Genomic DNA, 23,784 nt, shown 5'->3' with positions numbered 1-23,784 from the left:
CATGACACTTGATTGGCTCCCCATGTGTTTCCAGTGCCAGAGCAAACAAAGCAGCTCCAGCAAATAACTGAGCCACACCAACGTCTCACTGAAGGAATGCTGGATTTTTATGCTTCATTTTTCCTCCTACAGTCATACTGCTGCTCCACAGACACAAAATGATCCAATTTTGAATCCTCTGCCACCAAACTGAAACTTTTTTGGCCTGTTTATTTAGTTTTAAACTAATTGGACACCACCTTTCTAGTGATTTAGGGTAATTAGTTGTGGTGGATGTTTGGAAACTCAGGTGCTGCACTTCATATTTTAGCATACGTTATACCGTAGAAACATCAACCTTAGTGGCTACGGCCACTGAATTCTTGCTGTAAGCCTTTTGCATTCAGTTGAAACGTTTTGAACACCGACCTCCTCAAGATAACCTCCTCTTTTTGCTACATCTAGGTGGAATACCCACTGGTCTTTTAACTCTAAACTTGTGGACTATTCTTCTAAATGCATCTCCAGGAGAAAATTTGATCTACAAATGTGAATTATGCAGAAACATTTGTGCTGAAATTACATAAAATCCTCATAACTTTGGTCTTAACGGGTCTTGTGTATTTTTTATTGGAACCACGTGGACAACTTTGCTAATAAACTTAATAGTAGGGGTTAATTATTGTTAAAAACAATAATATTTTATTTTAGCAAGGACACTTCCTCATAAAGTGAAAAGAAAGCGTTGAGTTTCTCTTCAAAATCTTGCGAGTTTCTTATTCTTTTACAGATCATAACCATCCTCCATTCCAGCAGCATTGAAGCAGCTGAGAGTTTCAGATACTCTCATTATGGTTACTTTGTTGCTAAAGGGGGCAATTAACCCATAAACAACCAATCCAGCACACTGTGTTAGTATTGCCAATACACTCCAAAGTCAATACAGCCAGCAGCCTGGTCTTTATTTACACATTTGTTTCTGTTCTTGTTAAAGCTGCTCACTTTGTTTCAAGGAAATTCGATTACAAGGAAATAAAAAAACAGATATCAACCCCTCCTTTTGGTGCCAAAATTATTGCAAATTCACAAGAAGTCATTAAGAAAAATGAAGCTCAGTGAAAATCACAGCTTCATTTTACAGCAGCTTTCATTTAAAATGGAAATATAAAAGTTATTTTTATTGCCACTAGGTCCTATAGATGATGAGCAGCTCATAAAATGCAAGTTTTGTATTGGATATTTATTTTGGGATGGAGCTGGCAAATGCTGCCGTGGGGTAAATTAGATGACATGTTCCGCGTGTCCTGACCCATAACATGCTGCAAGCACAATTACAAAGCACAGAGATCAGGTGCAATTTCAGTGCATTCAGCAATAGCATTAGCATTTTTACCATAATTCCCACCAATGGTGGTTCATAGAGACCAAAAAGATGTATATTTCAAAATAGTTTGTCCAGAGCGAGGTCAATTTGTAATCAGACGAGGAACTAAGCTTCATTAAATTCATTCAGAAGCAGACGGAGGCCATCTAAAAATGCGGGTTGTTTGATTCACACCAGGATTCTCTTATTTACACCTGCACAACAAGTCTGGACCAACAGGTAAAACAACCTCTGGTCTGTTTAAAGAAGACTAAATATATCAGACATGACTACCACCCAGCTGTTCTGCAGGGTAATGCTTGCGTGATTATTCTTTTTGAAGTATAAAAGAAAGACTTCAATATTTACTTTGCACTGTGACCATTTTAAATAATGCTGAGGCTAAAATATAACACATTCTAGCGCATTTGCTCCTAAATACATTTTACTTTGTAGTGTTGAGTACATTTTAAGCTGATGTATTTTACCTATTGTCTATGCTAATGCGCCAAAGCTGGCATCAGATTTAAACTGTCATATCATAAGCCCGTAGTATTTATAATCAAGGTTAACTCATACCACCTACCACTTTAATCGCAGAGTAGTAGCACAAGCAGAAGTCCATTGAGGTATTGCTTTAAAAACTGTAGGATTTTTATTGATGCATTCGCTGCTTTTTTCCCATGGTACCACATTTTTAGTTGACAGTTACTGACATTAAAAAAGTTTAATCAAAGCACTATATAGATATAATATTACATTTTCCAGGAAGAATTTATAATAATAAAACAAATTTAAAGTTTCTATAAATTGCATCAGACGCATCTGCAGCTATTCACATTTTTCTTTATGTGACACATCACTATGTTATCTGTGCCACTGAGGAAAGAAAATAATACTCTGCCTGCAAGAAAAAAAAACATAAACATGACTGATAAACTGAGAAAAAGTTGCAAAAACATCTCCAAAGAAATAAAACAGCATGACCCGTGACAGCGTGTTATCCAACATGACATTGAACCTGATGTATAAAATGAGCATACAATTACCCTCCTACGTAGCAGAGTCTGTGCAGCATTGGATATGTGAATAAAAAGGTGACAGAGAGGTCTGATATCTCAATGCAGGACAAGAATGAAATCATTAACCAAGCCATTTGGCAACTGAATCTAATCGTTGCAACCAGAGATGTAGCGAATGAAAATGTGAAGGTGGGTTCATATCTCAACGAAAAAAAAACATTTGTTATGACTGGAAAAAATCAAAACAAAAATAATTATGTGACATAAAGAAACATAGCAGGTTTAGATGAGCTGCAAAGTTATTAGAGACATTTTACAAAAATAGAAGCAATAGATGTTGAATATTTTTGTAACATACGGCTTTTTGTTGTTGATTTAAATTGATGTTAGCATAAAAACATGTCAGCTTGGATGGGTGATGGGGTTCATACAAAAGACTGGCCTTGTGGATTAAAAACTACAAAACATTTATCAGGCACATTCATTTGTAACCTCATTTTAATCTCGATCCAGTGGATGTGGCAATCTCTGCATAAAGCACCTCTGGTTAGCAGAAATTGCTCTGGCTGATGAGATTCTGTTAGATGTAATAAACCTTGAGGCAGACAATTATACTGGGGCAAAATTTGTGGATTTGTCATTTCTGATATTACTTTAAGGTTAAGCCGTCAAGTCGATCCCAGAAATTATGTTCGCAAAGGACATAAATTTTGAGGACATGTCCCTCCTGATGTCAGGGTTTACTCGTTCAAGGTCTCACACAGGCACTCCTGCACAGATATGTATATTTACAGTAGTATTTGTGTTGGGCCTTCTTTTTCACAAGGCAACATAGTGCTCAATCACTCATAGATATCTTTTTAATCTCTTTCTTTCTGTCCTTGTGTGTGCATTTGTTTGATTTATGAGTCTCAGCAGGTCGCAGGGACACAAAGCTGGCCTCTCAATACTCCACTGCTTGATGCAGCAAGACGTAGGTTCACCCTGGCCTCCTTATCTAGACTGCACAAAAACACCTCACCACACCACGCACAACGACAGAGAAAAAAGGAGGAGGATATGACTACCTGAAATACAAGACAATTTGGAGCAAAGCAAAAGTCTATGAGATAAAAACAAAGACAGTCAGTGAGAGGAATTTTGTTATAACAAACAAAACAGCAGTATTTCTTTTCATTATTGTTTTCTAAATGTGTTTGAGAAATAAAATATTAACATAATCAATGTATTCTCCAAATCAGTTATCTTGACAATTTAAAGGTGGCAACTTTTATGTGATTACTTTTCCTTCAGACAATGCAGGGACATTTTTCAGAGCACTGGCAGGAGATCTCACGAAATCAAAATATTCTGCAAGGTCGTTCAACTAAATAACCTCAAACATAGGTCAGATCAAGTCTTGTGAACGAACATGCCCTCTGTATCCTTCTGGTCTTATTGTCCCATATTCTGTAATTGTAAAGTGAAGCAAATATTGGTTACTTTAAATGATTGCAGTGTTCATAATTTAAGGCTCAAACACACTCAGGCATAGAGAGTGTTCTGTGAGCTGCAGAGATCTGTCCGTGGACAGTTGAAATTTCATAGTCAAACATAATATTTGTATTCATTCCTCATAACAAAGACCTTCATTTCCTGTAATATGAAAGGACAGATTAGTTTGATGAGCTAGTTGGGCACTTAGCTCCATTTCATCTCCACCAGGACAGCCACCACACCCCATAGTGCTGCCTAAAGTTCAAGTCTGGCTTATGTGGTGTCTTTACTACTGACTGCACTGACTCTGAACCTTGTCATCTTTGTTTTCCACCGAGTAGTTTATTGTGCACCACCAAATACATGAACACAGTTGTAAAAATGTACTGTCGAGTATGCACAGTACTCTGTGGAGTAAAGAATGCCCAGTATGTAGTGTATGTTACAGTGTGTTACCCTTACCGAACTTCACCTTTCCGCATATAGGTCATATACTTTACTTTTCAACAGCTTGCTTTTCTGCTGTCTTTGTCTTATTTTTTTAAATGCCACACTAAAAATGTCTACATTTTAAACTTCAGCAGCTACTTCCACATTGAAGAATGTCGTGTCAGGACTACTGGGTAGCACTGTGATAGTTGTTGTACTTTTAATGATTGCAAAGAGATACATCTTTTAAATTTCTGATCAACTGGGCACTTGTCTTATGGTCAAATTGTCATAATATGGTCACAAACTTGTCTACTAGGTTCAGTAAATGTCTGCCATAATTCTTAAATAACTGTCACCAGATGTGGCAGATGTTTCATCCAGTGGGTAATGAGGGCACCTATGTCATGCATGACTCTTCTGTATCTCCCAGATCCTGGCCAATTGCTGTCATTTATGCCCTCAGGTATTGTTCTGCAAGTACCAACTCCTTATAAATGAAATGTTTTGCATACAAATTGCTGATCTGCTCTAGTGCAAACTTACAACCAAATCACACCATCTAAAACTTTTTGCATGGAGAACTTTTTGCACTCTTTGCAGTGCAAATCGTTGTTTGAAGGATTTTCCTTTGTTTATAACTTCTCTAAAGCATTTTATATTACATTCAGCTGTGCAAAAGTAATAAATATGGAAGTTTGTTTACTAATCAAGGTCAGATTGACTGTTTCCTGCAGAAACAGTCTTTATCTGGCAAGTCAAGGTCAAGTCTGTAGGTTTTTACCTTCCTTTGTAAGATATTTTATTTTGAAGTCAATAGCTTACAAACTCCTTGTTTTGTATTTTTTTTCTTTGAGGCAAACAAGATTTTTGTTCAAATACTTTTTTAAAAAATTCACCAGGCGATTCTTAAAAATAAATGTCAAATGGGCTGCAAAGAAACTAAGAAGTCACTGAGTTGATCAGCAATAAGGATGCAGTGTAAACAATATCTACGTGTTTGAATCTAGCATTTTTCTGTTCCTTTGCCAATGGTATTGACTACGAACACAGCGGTGTTTAGCATGTAAACAGAATAATGACAATAATGTAAAAAGAGAAGCTCTTTTCTAATTGGCTAATTAGCTAATTTTGTTGGTAGGTAATCCTCTTTATTCTGCAGTTTACTAAATGGAGCTTTGCTTGATGATTCAAAGTACTTTTTTTTTCAATGAATGTGTGCTTAGTATATTTTGCTTTGCCTGGAAGTTTTCAAGAAAAAAAGTCTTCAGCCTGACACATGGAGAAATTGTAGTGACTATTTTATTCTGTGCAAATGCGTTCCTTTACTTTCCCAACAGTTTCATGGGAAAGTTTGCCTTGATGTAACCCTAACTTTTCCTCCTTCTCACTCATGCAACATATTTTCAGCAGTATCCAAACATCCACTCAGTTCAGAGTTATAAGGAGAGTCTCAGAGCTGGCCACTAAGGGATCAAGCTGTTCTGCTGTTGCCCTTCTTGAAAAGGCTGATTTACATTGTTCACACTCTCCTTGGCTGAACATACTGTAGTGCAGTCCTGTGTAGAGAGGTGTCCAGTCTCTCACTGCTGCAGCATATGTGGTAGTTTTTCCATTTCTTTCCCCATCTATCACCTCTCATCCTTCATTCTCTGTCTGACTGGTCCTCTAGGTGCCACATTATGTCACTGTCACTGACTGGTCATGTTGCTACTTGCAGGTTAGGGTCTGCTTTGAGACTTTGCTGAGGGGAGGGTGACATCTGCTGAGCAGAGCGAACTGAGGCTTCGGGACACTCAGTCTGTCTAAAGGTTTTCTGTTCTCTGTTTTCCCAAATCTTGTTGGGGAAATGTAACTTCACCTGGGTTAAATCAAGAATGTTAACCCAGTTTTCAAGAATGACTGCTTTGTCAAAATGAGGCATAATGAAAAGATCAGATCATTCAAGTTTCATCAACATTTCTTCATGCTGTAATTAATAAGGACATCATGGTTTTATACTTAGTCTCCAGATTCTACAAGTCTCTTTTGATAAGCACACTGAAAACGTTGACCGAGTGTCAACCATGGATTAATCAGTGGTGCAGCAGAAGTGGTTTAAAAATGAACAGAATGGACTAACTCAATAGATGGCTAATTGCCTTTTTAATAATGTGAATAACTCACATTTAGAGGTTTTGTGATATTCTTACCTGTGTAAGAGAGGAAAATAATTGCTGAGGCTGATTTGAAACCAGCCTCTTGACCATCCATATATCCTGCTTTGAAAAGGTTGTTATTCAGGTCTACATAAAGAGAAAAAGTGGGTGGAAGAAAAGTCTGCTGAGTCCATTAATGTGACTAAGAGAATCCTCTCAATATGTATTATTGTAAAGCAAGAAAAAAAAAAAGAGAAAGTTAGCGTTCTGATATAAATCTTAAAATCTCAAAATACACTTGATTTGATTGGATTAAAGGGAATTAATTTTATTTTGCTTAAATTGGGATGACCTAGGTACTGGTAATAATTTTCTGTCTCTGAAAAATCCCAAACTAAGTTGGTTTAACAGAATAAACTTTCATTTTCACTGATATGTGGTGTAACAACGTGCAATGTATGAGATCTCAGTAACAAGCTAGGCGTAGGTTAGCATTAGAGTTTCACTGTGTGGAAACCTATGAAAAGTTTTAAAACTTTTCTTTAACTTGCTGCTATCAATATTGGTAATTACAAACATTATGTTGTTAATAGCATTTGTTGTTATTTTAATTATTGATACTGTGGCAAAACAGAATAAAATAACATCTACATATAGCAGTACTTTTCCATTATCTCTTATTTATGTTCTCTTTTTAATAGAGTAAAACTGGGATTTTAACCAGGAAAACACAGTTACCAAAGTAAAATGGCTGATGCTTATGTAGTTTCAATGACATGTTTTTAACAACCAAAACTATTGGCTGTTACACAACTTTTGGTTGCGTAAAACAGCTAAATGTGTCCTTCCTCTAAGCAAGGAAAATTATGGTTTAGTCAGCCAACTGACTGGCAGCAAAAGAAAAAGATAAGAGGAGGGAAAGCTCACAGTTTGCCATAACTCCGCCTGATCCATAACTTTTTCCAGCAGCGTTAAAAAGCCTGAAAATAGAGAAAAATTTGATAGTTTTGTGTTATAACTGAAAATAAAATACTGTTTTTTTTCTGAAATTTTGACCTTTTTGTGAAAGTACTTATTTCAAATAGTCATGATTACATTTGTCCTCCATTTTTGCTTAAGTTTTGGACTAGGGATGTGCAATCATTTTATCATTACTGTGATATTTTTCTTAAGAATTTAGATTTATCATGAGAGCAATATACTTTACATTATAAAGTTCAGAAACCCTCAAAACTAAAATCATCATTTGAATTGTTACTTTTGCTACTTTTACCACAACTTTCCACTGTTTGCTCCATTGAGAGCAACAACAGATATTAATGTCAAAGCTCCATAAAATATATATCACAAGAAAGTTTTGTTAACTGAGATCTGTCTGCAGAGGACAAGCCAACAAGCCAACACTCTCTCTCTCTCATATCAGCAGCACGAACCCTGAGGAAATCCCCACATGTAACCATATGACTGCAGCTACAAAGGGTTTGCTAAACTGTATTGTTTGGTGTAGACCAGAGTTTTCTTGGATTGACCACTTTGTTTTTTGCACTTGTGAAAGCTCATCTAATCTCTGATGTGGACCAAACAAACAAACCCTGACCCACCTGGAAACGTCAGTGTCAGTTTTGACCTTTACAGTGAACCCTGGTACCGTTGATTTTCAATGGGAAAACTCCTGGACTGTCTACCAAACAATGAGAAAAAGTAAAGCAAATGAAGGAAGCAATGTATGATTTACAGACATCTTTGAACTCCAAATTTTTAAATCCTTTCAACACTTTGCTGAGTCAACGTAAGAGTAGCATAACATGATGATATTTTCATCTCCCTCATCGTTATTTTGTACAGCTGTATTTATCTAACATATGCAGAGCAACATGTTGGATAGTTTGTTGCTGCTCATACTGGGCAACGTCTTGTGCTAGTGCTCCAAGTGAGCAGCTGTTGTATCCGCAACATGTCGTCCAGGCAGTTTCTAAAGTGCAGGTTCAAATAGAACCAAAATTCAATGAAGGTCTTTTGGCCTTCATTGAATTTTGGCATTCCCCTCCCCAATCAAAAAGACCTATTTGAACTATCCTGGTGTGGAAGCACCATAAGAGTGACCAGACCACTTCCTCCACTTGTTGGCATGGACACCAGACATCAGAAGCTACCAGTTTTTTATTTCTTTATCAATGATTTGGGATCAGTATAGTTACAAATAAACTTTAGTTAAGATTCTGATCATTTCTTTCTCCTATATTTTAATAAAAGAGGCAAAGCCTGAGACATGGTGTAAGCAGTAATCCTAAGGTACCCTATATCGATACAGATATCTGGATGAGCTCATTCCTAATATGTGTGTTTAAGCTACAAAGTGTCCTGCTGCACTCTGCATTTCATTTCATGAGCTGCTGGTGCTACTGCCAGGTTTTCCTTGGTTCTTTTCAGTCTCCACCACCCCAGCACATCCCTTGGACTCGAGGTCAGAGACCCTCTCCCCACTGCCTGACGTGTGAAAGACACGTTCAGGGGGTAGAGGTCAGTTCATCACTCCATGAAATGTTGAGCTGCATGTCCACTAGTGAATACTTTGGAGCCAAACTCAGACTTACTGTTATGTTGGCAAATACATTTTTAAACACTTGAATTGTCTGAGTGAAATTTTGCACTTTTCTGATGAAGAAATTTGACATAATTTTTGCATGGATGTTTTGTTATATGTTGAAGGCATTTAAAATCATCGTAGTGTCATATCTGGTCATATCGTGGTGCACAACAGGACAAAATGAGATTTTGAAGCAGTGGCATACCTTAAACCCTTTAAATACCACACAACCATGACATTTAAGCTATCTGTGAGGATCACAATGCCAAAATGTGAGAACTAAAGACATCAGATGTTTTTTTTTCTGATCTTGCCTGCTGCCCACACAGCCTCAAGTTCATTTTGCTGTGGGCTCGTCTTCATCCACAGCTCTGACCCAGTCTCCCTTCCCAGCAGCCTCCTTTCGGCCAAGTTGGACCAAGTTAAAGGAGGGAGAGTCTATCGTAGCCACATCAACACACACACAAACACACACGGCTTTTGCCATGAGCCTACCCATCTCTCCCCCCATCCATTTGCTCTCTGCTTTGGCTAATTAACTAAAAACCAAGCAGAGATTTTTATATAATTCAGCAGTCAGAAGAGCCATGTCTTAATTCAGAAACACCCAGGGAGAAACACAGTGACTGGAGCCAGAAACCACCAGGAGAGCGGAAGAGAAATATAAAATCCTGTCTCTACTGTAGAAACTTTCAGAGCAAAATAAGCTGAAACTAACACAAGAATATCATCCTTATATATATATATATATATTTTTTCTAATTTTCCATTTTAATCAAAGACACTGGCCAAATAGTTGAAGGGTTAGACAAAATCAGCTTGCAGGTAGAACAGCTTGCAGGATGAGCAATGGAGAAAAAGATAGAAGCTCAATTGTGACGGTTTTGACAGGCAGGTGGCAGGTGAGAGAGGTGTAAGATGAAAGCCAGAAAGAAAGACAGAAAAAGACTGAGAGATGTGCAGGGGATCTGTGACCAAATGGTTCTGCTGAGTGCCCCGATCTGGACTTAAATCTCCTCTCTCCAACACACCTGAATTCAGGAAACAATATATGAAGAAAGTTTTGACTTGGAATAACAGTCTACAGTGAACAAACTGTGAAAAACAAGAAAAAAACACAATCATATTGTCTTGCTTTCATCTTAATAATGCACCCAACACAAATCCTGCAGTGCTGCCTGGACTAAAAGGGAATGCAAACAAGGGTCTGTTATTACATGTCTTCTTAAAAAACAACACAGCAGCATCAAATCCCCCAGATTTTATCACCAGTGGATTTACACAGAATCTTTTATTTATTAGGATAGTGTGTTTGTCTGAACATCAGTGGAGCTTACTAAAGGGGTCACCAATCTAGCTGTGTGTGCGTGTTTCCTCTTCTCATTCTGCTTCAGTTTTCAAATAAATCCAATGCTTGTATGAATTAATGCATTACAAGCTCTGTAAGAGATATTTAAAAAATGATAAAAACTAATCCATCCTCCACGCCCCTGTGGGGTGCAAGGTCTTCACACTGATCTGACCCTGAGCATTCACCGCCATCTGCGCCATGAGTTATATATTACATGTCGCTTGGATTACACTTTAATATCTCATTACTCAAATAAAGTCCTGTCCTGTGTCTCTCTCTGGTAAGTTACTATCATTCATTAGATGTAAATACATAAGCCCTGTTCATTAATTACAAAAGGTGAGAGTTGAATAAATGAGAAAGAGTTAAGAAGTATAATTCTCACCTTTGTGACTATGCCAACATAATTTACAAAGGAAAAAACTCTTCTAGTTTTTCGTGCTTTACCCACAAAAACAGCTATTTTCTAATGATTTCTATTATATACAATATTATTTTAATCATTTGTCTTTCCAAAATCTTGCAAGTCAGGTTGGTATACATCAGATTGTTTTGTAGGTTTGCCAAAGGTCCTCAATTAGATTTACGTTTAAGACTGATCTATTCTAACACATGAACATGCTGTGATCTATCATATCCCCGCTCTGGCTGTAATGTTTAGTGTCATTGAACGTTTCCTCAAATGTTTTAAACCCTCAATCTGTTTTTTGTGTAGTTTATCCTGCACATAACTCCATCCATCCTCTCTTCAACTAAAGGAAGTCCACCAATCAGCATAATCCTGCCACCAGTATGTTTCACATTGTAATTTGCTTTATAGGTCAAAAAGTTAAGTTTGGATCATCATGTTTCTCATGTTTGAAGTATGTTGTGACCAACTTTAAATCTCAAGTATTTTCTTGGTAGCTACAAGGTAATTCTGTGTCGACCATTGTTATCAAGACCAAAAAGGTCAGGGCGTTCAAATCTAATCGAAAAGCTTTTCTTTGAGAAATTTTATTTTTCTTTTTCCTGTGAACACGTTAGTTTTATTCAGCTCTAAACTCATGAATTGAAGCATTGACACGTGAAATTAAATGCGTATGAAACAGAATAAAGAAGCACAAATCAAACGTGAACCCCTTAACCTGCAGTGGAATGCCAGCGTTCTGGTTTTCCATTTACTTTTCGGGGGTGAAAATTAATCCTCATCTCCGAAAAATACAATAGAAAAACAGCAAGCAGGTGTTCCGTTGCATAGGGTTAACTGGTATTGATTTCTATTTCAAGTTTTCTTACTACAATAAACACATAAAGACTGATTTCTTTATGTTAGAACTTTGTTTTAGATGAAGAATTACAATGAATTCACATTTATAAGGAGAATTGGAGCAGCAGGTTTCTTAATAAGGGTAGACGTTTTAAATTTGATGAGAAATGAATAAATTGCAGTATTATCCTCATTTAGCCATGAAAGTGTATGCTCACATCCTTTATCTTAAATTTACTAAACTCAAAATAGACTCCATTGATCAATATTTTGTTTATTGATGCAATAAACTAAAAGGAATTTTTAAAAAATTGCATTTTTTGAATTTCACCTGCTGATCACTGAGGCTGATTATTGGTTGATTCACTGGCATAATGAATTATTACTCGATCATTGGAAGAAAATCCAGAACACTTTTTATTTCACACACAAATACAGAAGAGGATATTATTTGAAAATGAAGACAGGAAAGATCATTTTAAAATATCTTGCATTCACAGTGTTATATATTCAATTGTTTCCTTTCAGTACAACATGTGGGCTAGTGTTGAGCTATAATGCATGCTTCTCACATCAGCAAACACAGGGCCACACCGGTGGATCAGATAGCTAGAGTATGAAGCACAGTGTGCATTTCCTCCCTGGGGAAACTGAGACTCGGCAACACATTGACCATCAGCAGTGGTGTTACGCCACAACTGGTGGCCCCCTCTGAGAGCTGAGCTACTCATCAAGCATGTATGAAACAAACATGGTGTCCATCATCGAGAGCCAACCGTCCCTTCTGATGTGATCTATTTCCAAAGCTCGACTGTGCTCCTCACAGCCAGGAAAAAGAGAGGGGGGAGGGAGATTCACACCCTGCCCATATCACAAAGATGACTGGGGACCTCTCAAAGTGGAGCAACATGAGTAAATAGGGCTGACCATTTTACCCATAACCTCCCTGTGCCACTTTATTTTATTAAATAATGCAAAAGAGGACAAAAACAAACTCTGGAAGAAAATTGGTCAAAACAAGAGCGGCATATTTTTACCAGAAAAAGAAAAACAAGTAACATTTTCACCCAATGTGAAGAGAAATTTCCATACAAACAGAAGATGATAACAATTCCAACATTTTAACAAAAAGATGCACTTTTTGTTCAGACCTGGAGATTCCATACATTTTAGTGTTAAAATGTTTGGAAAATACTTACTTCACTTTTAAAGCTGCAAGAAAAGCAACACTACACTTGACAAAAAACACAAGTTTATGTTAAAATGTAAGAATGGGACTAATATGCACATAATATAGAATGTTTTCTAACAAAAGCATATCTGTCACTATGAAGTTGAGGAAGAAAATAATTTTTGAGACTCTCTATAAATTACGATGTCCAACACAGAATAGAAAAGAGTGTGTTCATCTGTAAGAAACTGGACCGGAATCACAACACTGATTCTCTTTGAAGGAAGGGTCTGCTGCAGACTTCTCCTGTTGAGATCTTTTTGACTTTATAGGGGGCATTCCTGGAGGCCTTTTTCACTTAGTGGTGGCATTAGCCATCTTCTGCAGTGTAGTTTGTGAATCAGCAGATTTTTACAGCTGTATGGAAGCGGTTAGATAAGGTCATCAGGAAGGCCAGCTCTGGGAAACGGAAGCACTCTGGCGTAAACATCATTCTTGGACAATGTTTCCCACCCCATGCGTAAGGCTGTTGCAGGACTGCAGAGCTCCTACTGACAGACTGCTGCGTCCTAGGCGCACTTATGAGCATAACTGTACATCCTTCCAGACAGCAGCGGTTAAATTTTATAGTCATCACTGCTTCCAACAAACTCAGACTGCTATTATGTGCAAAGATTTCCATATTTTGTAACTGGTCTGTTATGTTTTTGCACATGTACACTTGGACATGTATTACTTTACTCTCCTACTTCTACACATTTCCTTAATATGCGTATTCTACCTTTTATACCTGTAAAGTATTTTTTGAATTGTCAACTTGTTCTTACTGTAAGATGTTTTATTCTTAGTTTTTGTTGTAATGTTTTACCATTGAGAAAATCTGCTCATTTCCATTCCACCTTCACATAATTTCTACATGGAGGGAAAAAAAAATATTTTTTCTTGTCTTTTCTCTTCTATTTTCAATAACATTCAGCTGTGAAGTCGCCATCACTGATTAAATGTTTGTATCAAAGATTTATGTTTCTGGGTAATGTCACTCCAACAACACAATTATGAACATATATTTACGTTTGGTCCATTATTTCTTTGTTGCAACATTGTTTATTGACAGCGAAATATATACATTTGCAAAGTGTATGAATTTCTCTTCAAATGGTGACACTTTTTTTGTTGTGAATTTAACAGGAAACGTCATACTTTGTGTGCGAATTTGTGCATTGTTTTTTTTTTTCTGTATATAAATAAAATGTGTTTTGTTTCTTATCCTGGAAGTATGAATTTGTCCTAAACTCCAATTTCACAAACCAAAATAATGATAATTTGCTTATTTTGTTTTGTTTGTAACCTTTATTTATAACCAAGTATTCCTCGTTGAGATAAAAATCCCTTTTTCAAGCGAGACGTGGTCAGGAACAGCAGCAGCATGCCGACAATAACAAATCATAAAACTAAAGATTTTAAAACCCAATTAAAATACATTCCAAACATCAATTGAATCTGTGCACATCAAGTTCCCAAATTAAGGGAATTAAATTTTTTTGCAACAGCTGGCTCACGCTTGCATGTCTACTACTATAAGTACTGCTGATACTGCTGGTACTAGTCAAATCCTATCAACAAGACACATTTGAATTTTTTTTTTCTTGTCGTTGTAGTTGGTTTGTTTTGCCAATGATCTTTAATATAATTTTACAAACAAAAATCTTTATGTCCTTACTTATAAAGAATAAAAAGAGAATGCTAATTCTTTTATAGTTCAGTAGCATTTTAAGAATATAATTGTCATATTTGCCTTGTTACATCAGAAATTCAGTGTTTTAAAACAGAAAAATTAAAAACATAAAAAATTAGGAAACCATTTATCAAGTTATTAATCAGTCTAGCTTGATTCATGTCCAACGCACAAACTCCTGACCAGTGAGGCTCCTGTTGGCAGCAGATCTTTGGTCCTTACTTCTATCAGATTTATTCAGATCCTGTGACACTGATGTCTAACGAGCTTCAATACCAGGTGACCTCACGCTCCTTTTGGTGACTTTGATTCCTTAATCTGCCATTTTTGGTTAAAATCCCAATTTTTTTTGTTCTTCTCATAAGCAGGGATGGGATTGTTTAAACAAAACGACTTGTTCATACCAAGACTATATATAGCTCTTTGTTTTATCATTGACAAACATAAAAATGGTAAACAATTATTACAATAAATCAAATAATTAAGTCGGTGATTATGTCAATTTCTACACATGAGGAAACTTCTACACAAAATAAAACATGCCTATAACGATTTTCAACAATGTGCTAATTTACTGATCTTCCTTAATATTGACATCAGTTCTAATCAAGGGAGGTGATAAACAGTTCCCTCTGGTCTTCTGCTCAGCATATGTTGTTCAGTGATTGATGTTTGATCTTGTCAGACTGTACAGGACAACAACACGCCCACCTCTATCATGATGCTTCCCTCCCTGGCTTCACAAGACAATCTCCTTGTGGCGCCCATGTTGCTCACGACAACAGGAGGAAATTAGGAAACTACTTCAAGCATTTGCTAATTTTTTTTTTCCCCCTCAGCTCAGAATGTGTTTATGAACACCTTCAGGGATGATTTGCGTTGCGTTTTGTGACAAACGCAGCAGAAGCAAGTCATTTCTTCGCCGATCCCGTCGATCTCCTCCAAGTTTCTCCTTTCAGCCTCCACTGCCTCCTCTCAGGCAGTCAATTTCCCCACGTAATGTTCAATAGTAATTCATTACAGTGCTTTAAAAATTTATTTGGCCCATCACACACTTGCTTTAATTGAGCTTTTTCTTGTCACAGCACATAGTGTTTTTGATCATTAAATCAAAAATAACATTAGTAAATACAACAAACAGGTTTAAAATGATCAACTTACCCATTAAAGGAGCAAACCAGCTTGGCCCTACGAGGAATAATAATTGTCCCATAAGTCTAATCACTGGTTTTGCTACAGTAGCAACTGTCTAAGATCAAACCAAAGCATTGAACTTGAAGTCTGGACTTTGATTAGGCCACTCAAAAATCTTCTTGTTTATGAAGCAGTTTAAAGGCAGATGTTCTTTGTCTTATTGGCCTTTTCTAAAATGATCTGTTATCCATCTGCGTGCATTAACACAGATTATTGCAAACTTGTATATTTAAGAAACCCTTAACTTTGGGTTTTGGGCACAAAATCTGAACTTAAGAAAGTCACTAATGAAATACTGCTGAACAAGAATTGACAATTAAAACTTCACTTCTGAAGGATTGTAAAACTATTTACTAATTTAAGAGTCAAATGAAAATGCCATTTAGCTCTGAAGTTTTATTTACTAGTATTTACTAACCTCCTCTTTAGGTTAAATATAAAAAGAATATAAAAACAGAAGATTGCTATACAATGTGAAAATCCTCCTATTTCCAGTTTGAATAATCAAAGAAAACCAAATCCGATACACTGATATATGATTTAATTAGAATTTAGTCAAAATTCTTACTGCCCAAAACAAACAAAAATTATAATTATTCAAAGAAAAAACTACTCTTTGAGTATCACACATTAAGACCGTTCTTACAACTACGGTGTGATTCAACTTCAATAGTCATGTTTCTCGTTAGAGCACTTATGTCTGCTTCTTGCCATTTCTTCAAACTTCATGCAGATAAAATGTCGAAGGTGCTTCTTCAAACCTCCCCGTCATCTAACGTCTACCTCATGCCAAAAATACTGCATAGATAATGAAGAAATAAAAGGTGGAATACAACGTAAACAATTCAAATACTAATAAAATATGTACAGTGGGTTGTTTAAAGTTGTGCTGGTGCATGATTAAAACATTTCACTCTAAACCATAATAACACTGTGTGCAGAAACATAAATACTTGGTCTGTGGTGGAGATCAGGAAACGATCATGATAAAATTATCTATATAATGCATTAAAGCACTCAGGGTAAAGAAAAACATTTTTTAGGATAAAATGTTGAGTAAGATTCTGCTTCAACAGGGTTATCATCATCTGGCGAGCTTTTGTTTGGCTGTCATTTGAAGTGAATCCGAGCAGTATTCCTTAGAAATAAGGTATAATCAAGTGTTTTTACATGCATAAGTTGGAAATCACTAGTCAGTGCAACTGCCAGACTCTTCACTCTACAATTCAAAACTGTGAAAGGGCTTCATTTTTCATAGCATCAATAAAACATCAACAAAGTTACCAATGGTCTGTGGTTGTTCATGTTTCTACAATCTTTATCAGCTTGTTCAAGTAGACTTTACTAGTTCAGATAAACAAAAGGTTTAACTTGGTGCTTTTGTTGGCCATAACTTAAAGCCTAATATATAACAATATAAAACCAAACAGAAACATAATAATTAGAAAATGTCTTTTTGGGAACTGAAAAATTGCTGGCTGAGTTAAATAATATCTTTTATTGTCGGCCATAAAACAAACATTTAGATTAAAGTGTTTAAAAAGCAGTAGAAATGGTAATAAATATTTGGGTGTTTCAGCACTAACTAAGAAGAGAAAATTAAACATCAGCAGTCTTTAAAAAACTATTCTGTGAGGGCGTAAAATACAAAATGATGAGCGATGAAAAAAAAAGTCAGACCTTGTTTGAGGCTTTAAATGTTGCTGAGCTCTGTGTGACTCTAAAGCAATAAAGCATAAAACTTGTGGACTTGATGGACAAAACCTGCTACATGCAAAGCAATCATTTAAAACTTTTAAACCAACTTTTCATCTGCTTAGTAAGCACATCTGATTTTAAATGTCCTCGTGTTTTGTAGTCTGGTTTGGAAGCAACTCCTGGTATTAATAAAACATGGCATTTACAAAGAATAAGAATGAGTTAGATTTTTTTTTTTCCAGCATTTAAATTAAGCTGCACTGTTTTGAATCATTTGTAGCAAGGATATGTTCGGGTTTATTTTTGACTATTTTGTTTGTTTAAAAGGAAAGAAAGTGTTCCAAAGTGCAGCAGCATCTCCTTGGATCTTACATCCTGAAAGCAGCACAGCCAGGCTTGTTTTGACGGGTCAGTAAGTCTAAATTGGAACATAGTTCCAATCTGGATCTTGATTTAAAAATGTTTAGTGACCTGACCCTGAAACCAGCTTCAAACACAACTTCGACTCTTCTGTTATGGTTGAAAAGTTCTGATATGTATCTGTATTTAAACCTCATACATCTGATTCATCATAGCTGGATGGAAGTTAAGAAAAAGAATCTAACTTACTTCTGTTCCTCACCAGTAGCATGAATACTAGTCATTAGAAATATTTTTCTTTCAAAGGGCCTAATTCCACATACTAGTTAAATCAAGAACATAAACTCAAAATACTCTCAATGCCCATATACAAACAATTTTCTTCACAACACATTCTTTTCAACAATATACATACATTTGAGGCACTTTATTTTTTCTCTGCAAGGAAACAGTTCCATCACAACTTCGATTTTACAAATATGAGAATAAAAATAAAGGGCAAATCTTCAACACTATTCTTGAAAACATCAGTATTTATTTTTCTCCAAAATAAATTATGGAGTTCTTGGATATCTGATCCTCATTATTAAATATATTTTTTAAACAATTGTAGTATTCTCTGCAAGTTTGTTATTGAGAGTACTTTCATTAGAAAGTTGTGTGGTATAATCTTTATTGCTCTGCAAAACAACCATAAAACATTCATATAGACAGAGCAGTGGGCTCGTGTCTGTGACTTTGTTTATCTCAGAGTGATTGTCAAAAGACATGAGAAATTATTTTGACAGTGACATTAAATCACGTTTTTCCTTAGTTCTCTGATCAATTCAGCTAAGCTGTGATGAGCTGAATCATTTAAGCAGGTCAGACTTCTTCTAATAAAAAGCAGTTCACCACCATACTCATTCTATTAAGTTTAATAACATTTACTATATGCATAATCCTACCTCCACTCTTGACCACGGCTGGAGTTTAATGCTTATCTTTCACCTGATTGTGGAGCCATAAGACAGTTATGGTGGCACATCATAAAAATATTTAAGTTATGCAGCGTTATGTTAGACATGCCACAACATTGCACAATTCCTTGACTTGACTGAACAACCTCGTTGTACATTTGTAACGGTGAGATTGTGACATTCGGTCGTGTCCGTTTTCAGAGGTCAGACCTGCTAATTGTGATTCTGTAAGATTCTTATTTTATTTCTTAGAAGCATGATGTATTCTGTTCTCCCAACCTTTATCTGATCTTTGCTAAACTAAAGAGTACAAAAGTAAATGTTGTTGGTGTGTTTACTTATTGAACACTGTGAGGATTCTTGAAAAAAATTAAATGGTTCACTATTTTACTTGCAAGTAACCGATAAAAACCTAATAAAAGAAAAATTGGCATATTTCAAACATGATGGATTGGTATGTCCCTAATTCCTACAATGATGGAAGCGTTGTGCCGTAACATACAAATGATTCTCATGAATGATTTGTTGAGTGAAACAAAAATGACGTGCAAAGACCTTTTTATTCACCACATGTGAACCAAAAGAGATTCTGGGTGGTTATTTTGTGCAGCTCTCTTCCGCCCCACTTAAACTCCATTGTTTCTTCTTTCTCACAGAAAGTGTTATTGTTAGAGCTGCAGTAAAGCTCTTCTAGCAGCACGCACGCCTGACTCTGGTCTTGCTTTCATTTGTTAGTTGTAAGAAGCCATGATGCTGTAAATTATGTTAAGCTAAAATTTATATTTCTTTTCCATATATATTCTTTAGACGGAATAATCTCTCCTATAAGGACGACAAAAAAAATGTAAACATTAACCACACAAAGAAACGTAATGATTCATTTCAAGAGCCATGGTGGATCAAAAATGAGACATAGGGATGCTAGAAAGGAAGCAAAGAAGTTAGATAAAATGAATTGTTGGTTTAATCCCAACCAATTCATGTCAGAATTCATTAAGACGCTGTAGGAATCCATGTTAGGGTTTTTTTAGGTTAAAGGAGTATCTGATCTCTGGGAGCAATTTCAGAGACAACAGATATGGCAGTAATGTGATTGCTTCTGTCATCATGATTCAACAGATTACACATCTAATCAGTGAATAGAGAATATAATTCACACAGATTACAGAGCAGTGGTGGCTCATGCTGACTGAAGCTGGAATGTTTTGACAGTCAAGATGATCCACAGACGGGCGAAAGGACAAGAGTGGGAGGGAAAGCACCAACCACCTGGATTAATCCATGATGGAAAAACATCTGATCCCGCTGTTTGCTGATTGATCATTTTTTTTCCTTCCACCACTATCATGTTGAGAATGGAATCATAACATGTGGGCATGGAATAACACACGGGTGCATCTCTCCTGCACGTTTTACCAAGACACATAGACACACTGAAATGCAAAGCTATGCAGAATACATGAGACATGATTGCAAAGGAAGAGGGGCGATATACAATGAAATTAAAGTGACTCAGTTGCCGTAATGTCCCTGGGGTATACGGATAGTTGTTTTATGGGGGGAGATAAGAGGATTTCGTCAGTTTGAGATGCTGGCTAATGCTATTGTTTCTCCTGGGAGCATGAAGGAGCAAAGAAGCTTTTCACACATCTTTTCTTCTTCTGTAGTGCTGTTACTGGAGATATGATTTCAAAGAACAAGGTGAAATATATTATAATGTTGCAGTGCTTGCACAGGGGAAACTACAGTTTCATTACTTTCTTTACCAAAAAATTTTATCAATTGTTTAATTATACTAAAACGGTTAAAATTTAATCAAAAATAAACAGTTTTGAAAATTTAGATTAATGCTACCCACTTTTCATTTTTCTTGCTAAATGTCTAAGTGATCTTGAGTAATGACTTTGGGTTGGTTTAGTTTACACAAATCATCATATTTAGGTTGTCTCTACACTGTTTACCCCCTTTTCTCATTTTTTACTTTATCTGTGTTCAGCTTTTTTTCATTGCATATTTTACCGTTTCACATTTATGTCCCTCAAGCTAATTGTGCTCCCAAAGATGCAACTTGTCACGCAATGTCAGCCAAATTACTCAAGCGCCACAGTAGTGATTTTTTTTTTCACCAACAGACACAAAGACTGCAACGCTTGGCTGAAAATAATCTTATACAGAATCAATCCTAACACTTGAACCCCAAACTGTGGCAGTCCCCCCCCTGCAAGAGACACCATTTGCATTTAGTCTTGTCAACAGGTTTGCATCTCACCTTTCACAAAACAAAATAGCCCTCCCATCTCCTGATTTGGAAACAATCCAACAGAAACAAAGAACAAGTATGTATTTCTTTTTAGGAAAAAAAATACTTGTGGTTTCTTGTCACCAGGCAAATCTGTGGGCAGCAAAGATTCCCAACCCATCCACACCTCTGTGAGTTCATAACACTTCAATTAGTCTCTCTAATCAAGCAACATTAGACTGTTAATAAGATTTGCTTTACACATCAGGGCAGCTCATTGAACCCTGAACTGCCTCTCAGTGAACTAGAATACTGTAATAGTTAATTTATTTTCTTAAGTGTTACTGAAGAGCCATTCTGTGCAGAGAGATTTATTTCAGAAGTTAATTTTCTTTAATTCGAAGGATTTTGGCAGACGGAAAACAAAAATCAAAAATTGTGTTTCTTTAAAATTTTCAATATTGCATTGCATAAAAATGATTTGAAAAGTATATTTGATACAGAAATGTAGTAATTTGGCATACATAATCATGGACGAACTGCTGACCTGACAGTAGTCATGGCAACAGTCATTCACATCCTTAATAAGGAAGATAAGTCACCGAAGGTCCTTGTTAATAAAGTTGCTATTCAGTTTACTGTGTTCAAGTATATGAAAGATAAGTTGAGTGTAAGGAAAATGCATGCTAGTAAATGTTGCACAAGCAGCAGATACAACCACAGTTATTAAAGAATTGTGAAGTAAAGTTCATCCAAGAGTTTAAGGGAAACTGTGGCTGAGGCTGAAGCTTCAGCCACAGGAACATGTTTCCAAGAACTGTGCTCCAGTTGCAACAGTATCTGTGTTAAGCCACTCTTGGAGGAGAAAAGGTCTGAAACAGGACAGGACCTTTATTCAAAGTGATTTTTGAATTTAATTTGGAAACAAAGTCCCCACGGTCTGGAGGAAGATTATGCACCTCAAAAAAATTGAGGTGCATAAGGTTCGGTGTGAAGTTTTCACATTTTTTGATACTGCGCCCGACTGGACCACAAATTCACCAGACCTAAACCACGTAGAGTCCATGAACGATTTTCAAGATGAAGTTCAGATGCCAGACCGAACAACACAGACAAGCTCTATACAAGCAATCTGGGCTTCGTTAACATCCCAGCAGAGCTACAGGTTTGATCACCTCTATGTCACACTGCGCTGATGCAGCAAATAACGTAAGAGGAGCCCCAAACAGGTCCTCAGGATATATTGTGTACAGTTTCATAAGCAGACATTTCAGCTGGACAATCAAAATATATCAGTTTGTGAACAATAAATCTAGAAAAGATATTACTTTATTTTTTTAAACTGAAATATTAAAATAGATGAACATCTCAATATTGAAATTTATTAAGGTGCACCTTATATAGGAAACAAATTGTAGAGAAGTGAAAACAAAAAAACTTAAGGACTTTCCTTTTTTTACTAAGATAACAAAATATGTGCCATAAAATTTAAGATGTGGAGATGAAGATGAACAAGACAGAAAGGAAGCAAAGTTTGTGTGATATTTTAGAGGCTGAGTTGGTGAAAGACAAAAAAAAAAATAATTATAATATTTAGTCTGAAAAGCTAAAGCAGACAGAGGTCTGTTGTGTATCAGCCTTTCACTTCAGGTGCATCTTAATCTTCTATCCCTGGGAGTGAAGACAGAACAAGAGCAACATTAAGGTTAAAGTGAGATTTTGATGAAAACTTTGGTTCCAAAATAGCCACTTGCGCTTATGTGTGTGCATAAGCGCACATTTAACTCACACTGCAGCAGCTTCAGCAAACACGACTGAGCGCACCAACTCTTTGCCACATAGCGATGGGAAGATAATAAACCAAGCCACGGGCGTGTTCAACTTCTGAAGAAAATTTTAGAGGAAGTTGCTGGGAGGGCAAATAGATAAATGGATAAGGAGGGCTGCTTAACTGGGAATGAAAAGGAAGCGCTCAGGCAGCACAAATCTGCGCGCATGGAAGCGGAGGCGCACATGCGGTTTTTTTCTTTCTTTCTTTCCAGTCAAAACGGAAAAAGGAAAATGCAAGAAACAAAGACACATCAGGACTGTTTCAAGTCTTCCAGGCTGTCCGTAGTTATTTTTCATTTAACTACGGATGTTTCTTGTGTTGTAAACATGTTCAATCGCCACTGAGTGCATGCACCTGTGCAGTTTTCAGCAGGTGATTTCTAGGAAATAAGAAAAATATCAGTTTGTTCTTCATCTATTCTAAGTACAACTCACCTTCTGTAGGATCCACTGACAGAGGAGAACTGTGGTCCAACCGAGAACCTGCATGTCACCTTCCTTAGAGCGGACCACCCTGAAAAACTACACGTCTCCTCGGCTGAACATAAAAGAGACACGCCGCTGAATCCCAGCAATCCCAAGTGACGGGCCAGGTGACGGGCGGAAAGTGTCACAGGAGCGGAAAACACGCCGAAAGTTGCGTGTGCGCTTCGTGAAGAGTCACACTGATCTCCGTGGGCAAAGTTTGAGCACTGCTTTCAGTTTCTCGGGTCCGCGTCATGTGGCACATCCGCGGTGTTGGCCCCCGCTGGACATGCTGGAGCTTCGGCGCGAAGTTTGCGCGGAGAGCGAAGTCAGTCTGCGAGCTGGTTGGTTTGATGATCAGAAGCTCTTCTCGTGTTTTGGGACACTGACTGGTTGATTTTGAGAGCTGAGATCTGTCGCGCACAGCAGCTCTCTCTGTCTCTCCTGAACCCTCTCTCTCCGTCCAAACGCAACTGACTGCACAGCTGATTTTTCTCTAACTGGAAACCACTCAAACCACAGCTGCATGTGGAGCAGCG

At 36.8% G+C, this 23,784-nt stretch overlaps 1 protein-coding gene across 1 annotated transcript in view; it reads right to left on the bottom strand.

The window, feature by feature from the left end:
* LOC129358137 (neurexophilin-2) overlaps positions 1-23,784 on the bottom strand; it is a 50,178-nt gene extending 26,394 nt beyond the window's left edge. Inside the window, exon 1 of the mRNA XM_055026987.1 lies at positions 23,216-23,784. Within this exon, the coding sequence (XP_054882962.1) occupies positions 23,216-23,269 (54 nt within the window). The 5' untranslated portion in view covers positions 23,270-23,784. The remainder of the gene's footprint in view (positions 1-23,215) is intronic.

This window comes from Poeciliopsis prolifica, unplaced genomic scaffold, assembly GCF_027474105.1.
Source record: "Poeciliopsis prolifica strain line A6 unplaced genomic scaffold, Auburn_PproV2 SCAFFOLD003, whole genome shotgun sequence".
NCBI classification, from domain to species: domain Eukaryota; kingdom Metazoa; phylum Chordata; class Actinopteri; order Cyprinodontiformes; family Poeciliidae; genus Poeciliopsis; species Poeciliopsis prolifica.
This window is presented reverse-complemented; position numbering and strand designations above follow the sequence as displayed.